The 4,905-nt window shown below is 38.2% G+C and overlaps 1 protein-coding gene across 1 annotated transcript in view; it reads right to left on the bottom strand.

Moving 5' to 3' along the window:
* LOC128247369 (zonadhesin-like) overlaps nucleotides 1-4,905 on the bottom strand; it is a 60,192-nt gene that overhangs the window by 24,284 nt on the left and 31,003 nt on the right. The window contains exons 9-10 of the mRNA XM_052966739.1: nucleotides 4,443-4,559; nucleotides 1,231-1,475 (exon numbers count right to left, since the gene is read on the bottom strand). Of these exons, the coding sequence (XP_052822699.1) occupies nucleotides 1,231-1,475; nucleotides 4,443-4,559 (362 nt within the window). The remainder of the gene's footprint in view (nucleotides 1-1,230; nucleotides 1,476-4,442; nucleotides 4,560-4,905) is intronic.

Genomic DNA, 4,905 nt, shown 5'->3' with positions numbered 1-4,905 from the left:
ATATATATATATATATATATACGTATATATGTATTTCTGTGTCTGTGTTACTCCACCCACCAACGTTTGACAACTGATGTTGATGTGTTTACATCCCCGTAACTCTGTAACTTAGCAGTTCGTCAAAAGAAAGCGATAGAATAATTAGTAAATTAGTAGGCCTACTAAGATTAAGTCCTGGGGTCGAATTGTTCGACTAAAGGCAGTGCTCCATCATGGCTGCAGTCAAAATGATTGAAACAAGTAAAAGAATAAAGGAATATATATAAAGTAGTTGTATACTGTCAACTTAACGTGACAGTCCCAATAAGGGAATCATACTACTGCTATTTAGCCCTAGGAAGCTGGACCGCTTCCTGTCGGTCTTGATACATTTCCTGTGTCCTTACGTTTACAAGGGGGAGACAAGAACCTCCACCCAGCCTAGCCTGCATTCAGAGACATGTTTCTGAGTTTTTGCATGTCATCAGCCTGAAGTAGCATGATCAGCTGGCTGAAGATGCCTGTCAAGCTCTTGTAAACATATAATAATTCTAGTGAAACACATTCACTGATTACAAAAATTAGAAATGATCCATTTCTAAATCTCACAGAGAGACTTAAGCAGCAGTGCAGAAAACAGCAAGGTTTTGGAACCGGAAGGTGCTCGAAATATAATAGGTGCTACCTTAGTTCACTGTTAGTGAACAGCTGACACCGTAGTACATCTCCAGGGTTAGAAGCTGTGCAAAGGCAATAATAATAATAATGATAACAACAACAACAACAACAACAACAACAATAATAATAATAATTCAAACATTCTCTAGAAAAATAATTTTTGCAAAATCCAAATATTGCCATAGTAATGACTTGAGCTCACATCTTATTCCCTTGAGATCTCTAGTTGAGACTTGGAGTCAACTTGTATAAATACAAGCAAAAATCCAAACAAATAATTAATAATTGTAGTAATAATAGTGATAATGATGATAATAATAATAATAAAACAATGCTGTCCAACTTAGGCACAAGGCCAGCAATTTGGAGGAGAAAGGATACTTGACACCATCGGCTTACTTACTTGAGTAGTTTTTCATTTTGTCGATTCCGGTGAAAATTAAAGTTGACTTCGCCAGGATGTGAAATCAAAACGCAGAGTCATAAGAAGCCACGCAAGGAATTTTTTCCTGTGCTCTAACGTTTCTACCCATTCATAGCTCTTAAAAATAAATAATAATTGAATCTTACCCAGATTCTGTTTAATGGCAACAAACGAATTGTGATGGAATTTATTTTGACATCTACTAAGCGTTTAGTGGTGTAGTATGGGTCTACAAGATTTCGACGTTCGCTCTCCACATCAACAGAAAATTTTGTGTTCCCTGATTTTCCAGATACCATATTATACTTGCAGTCTCCCTTGAAACTTATCGCTTGTCCATCAAACGTTTGATAATAAAACAATCCATAATTATAGCAGGAACACTTTTTCTCTTGAAAAGAAAGAAAACGGAAATGTATGAAGCGGCAAAGATTTTCACGATAGTATTTCTTAATTATGAGTTAATAATAAACCCTTAAGTTATAACATATGTTCTATTTTATACACTCACACACACATACACACAAAAACACACATGTATATGAATATATATGTATATACGAAGAAGCCGGAATTATGCAATATTATTTTATTCACTTAGTTTTACATGTTTACACTTGTATCACCTTCAAATTGTTCTCCATTTGGAGCTATGAATTGGTCCAGGCGCGTTTTCCAGTGTTCGAAGCAGTGCTGGAACTCTTGCAAAGTGATGCTATAAGCGTCTCCGACGTTTTTCTTTTTCACCTCTCCCACATCTACAAATTCAGTAGCACCAGTGATGACCTTCGAAAAAATATCCAGATCAATTTCCGACAGTTCTTTCAGTTTACGATTTTCCGTGAGCAAGCGAGGCACATATTTTGCTGCAACTCCTTTCATTCGCAATTCCTCGTTCAAACTTCGTTTAAAGGAGCTCTACGACACATCAGTCATATCAAGAAGTTCGTCCTCTCAGTCATTTCATGAATTTTCGAGAAGTCATCTGTTCGGGAGGATGGGACGGCCGCGCTGAACGAGGTTGGTTTTTAAGCGACATGTGACCATTCCTACAACATGGAAACCTTTTAGGAATGGTCGGAAATTTGTGTTTTGCCCATGGCAGCGGCTTTGTAAGATGTTTGAAGCATGACAAAATGTTTCGGCCGCCGTTTTCCTCACCAGAAAACAAAATTTCACGGAAGCACGCTGTTCCTTCGTTTCAGCTGTCGCAAAACTCGAAGAGCTGGAGAGAGGTACTGCAAAACTAAGTCGCACCACTTGGCAGTACGACTTCATTCGACGGACGAATGCCTGAGGGTTGCATAAAAGCGGCGAAAGCCAGATTTACCAATGGGCTTGTTCCACGGAAAATGTTTCCAGTTACTTTTGTGTACCTCCTCGTGCATACACACACACACACACACACACACACACACACACACACACACACACACACACACACACACACACACACACACATATAATTATAATTTAGGGTATCTAAGAGATACCACCACCCTGGAAATAGCAGTCAAAACTTGACTCTAAAACCACATTAAATGAACATTTAACATCTATACATATTTTTGTTAATATTTAGAAGAATTAACAGAGCGGCTCAAGGATCGAGAGTTTCGTGTGTTATCAAAGGCTTGATAAGTACTAACACATGAGACTATCGACCTTTGTGTCACTCCGTTACATCTGCCAAATACTAATGAATATATAAAGATAATGATATAAATAAACAAATAAACACACTTGGGGGCTTGATACATATAAAATATACATATATATACAATTGCACATAGAGATACATAGAGAAAGAAACAAAAAGTGATACTATCCAGATGAACATTCATGTATAAGCATATATTTATATTTTTACACAACAGTTTCACAAAGAATATAAAATATACCGAGAATCAAGGGGAGAGGGCATGCTATTTCAAGTTGAACAGCCGTTTTGGGGCGCTTGGAATTTCGTGATAGTTGTAACGTTAGAAATTGCAGTATATAGAAGGTTAAGAATATGCAACCAGTAGTGGATGCATATAGTCGTCACCGTAAATCCAGCTTCCGCTTTCAGATTGGAGAGATTATATGTATACTAGCAGCTAAGCCCGGTTTCACCTGGTTGATTTGGATGATGTGGCTGTAAAACCTGCTCTGTGTAAGCATTCGACTTATTTAGGCACGCTTACGTTAAAAAACAATTTTAGAATGACTTTTTTCTGTCAAAACGCTAAAAATAACTGATCAACGACAAAAAAAAAACCAACCAAGATTCAACCAAATCAAAAAATAAACCCAAATACTAAGCGAACAAAGATGAACCATCCCACTTCCATTGCGCGCGCACACACACGCACATACGCAAACACACACAGACACATATACACATTCACAAACCCCTCTTTTACATACACACATATATATTCACACAGAGTTGAAACACTGTTTGATTTATTTTTCAGTGTACAATTTTCATCATCCCACAAACCAAGTATGACATCACACCTTCCTTCCTTATTCATCTATCGTCCCTTCCTTCCTCATTCATAAAAACAAGAGTATTATCATAGTAGATTATCTCGGTAACCATGGGAGCTGCGAAAAAAATACAAAGCCCAGCATCACCACCGGAACAAAGTCATTGAAGGGAACATACAATATATGTCGAAACCGCAGAATACATTAAGAGTATAAATTGTAATCGTGGAGGCGCAATGGCCCAGTGGTTAGGGCAGCGGACTCACGGTCATAGGATCGCGGTATCGATTCCCAGACCGGGCGTTGTGAGTGTTTATTGAGCGAAAACACCTAAAGCCCCACGAGGCTCCGGCAGGGGATAGAGGCGAACCCTGCTGTACTCTTTCACCACAACTTTCTCTCACTCTTTCTTCTTGTTCCTGATGTGCCTGTAATTCAAAGAGTGAGCCTTGTCACGCTGAATATCCCCGAGAACTACGTTAAGGGTACACGTATCTGTGGAGTGCTCAGCCACTTGCACGTTAATTTCACGAGCAGCCAGTTCTGTTGATCGAATCAACTGGAACCCTCGACGTCGTATGCGACGGAGTGCCAGCATAAATTGTAATTCATTTTACAATCGGGTCAAGGCCTGAAATTTTTAGGAAGTGGGTTAGTCGATTACACGAGTTCAGTTCTCAGCGATTACTTATTTTATCGACGTCAAAATACTGAAAGGTAAAGTCGGAAAGGATCGATGGGCCACGCTTTCGCGGTCCGTATTCGTAATGAAAATCGCCGCTAAGCATTTTGTTTAACGGTTTAATGATTGTGCCAGGTAAATGCCTTATTAAGTGCTGGAATAATAATGGATTAAATATAAGAAACGATAATTATCACTTACCTTGAGCACAAAATCGGCCAAAATAATTCTCAGTACATTCACAAATGAAGGTGGAATCTTTGTTGATACATTTTCCTCCATTCTTGCATGGATTTATTTTATTTTTGCAAGGATCAACTGAATAATTAATAATTGGTAAAGAAAAGACAGTTGTTAAAGTGTGTACCCCAGCATAACCACAGCTTTAAATAATTTAAGAAATAAATATATATGCATGCGCGCGTGCAAAAGTGTGTGTGTGAGCGAAATTCATATTATTCGTATATACATACCTACCTATAGATTTTTTTTCTCTGTCTTAAGAATTTCTATTAGGAAATTCCTTACACGTCTAACAAATAGATCTTGCACACTCGTTCATATTCATGTATACATATAGATATATTCATTTACATACACACACATTTACACACACACACACACACACACACATGCGCGCACACACACACACACACGCACACAC

This window comes from Octopus bimaculoides, chromosome 3 (genome assembly GCF_001194135.2).
Source record: "Octopus bimaculoides isolate UCB-OBI-ISO-001 chromosome 3, ASM119413v2, whole genome shotgun sequence".
Taxonomy (NCBI): Eukaryota; Metazoa; Mollusca; class Cephalopoda; order Octopoda; family Octopodidae; genus Octopus; species Octopus bimaculoides.
The sequence above is the reverse complement of the archived record's forward strand: the minus strand, read 5'-3'. Positions and strand labels throughout refer to the sequence as shown.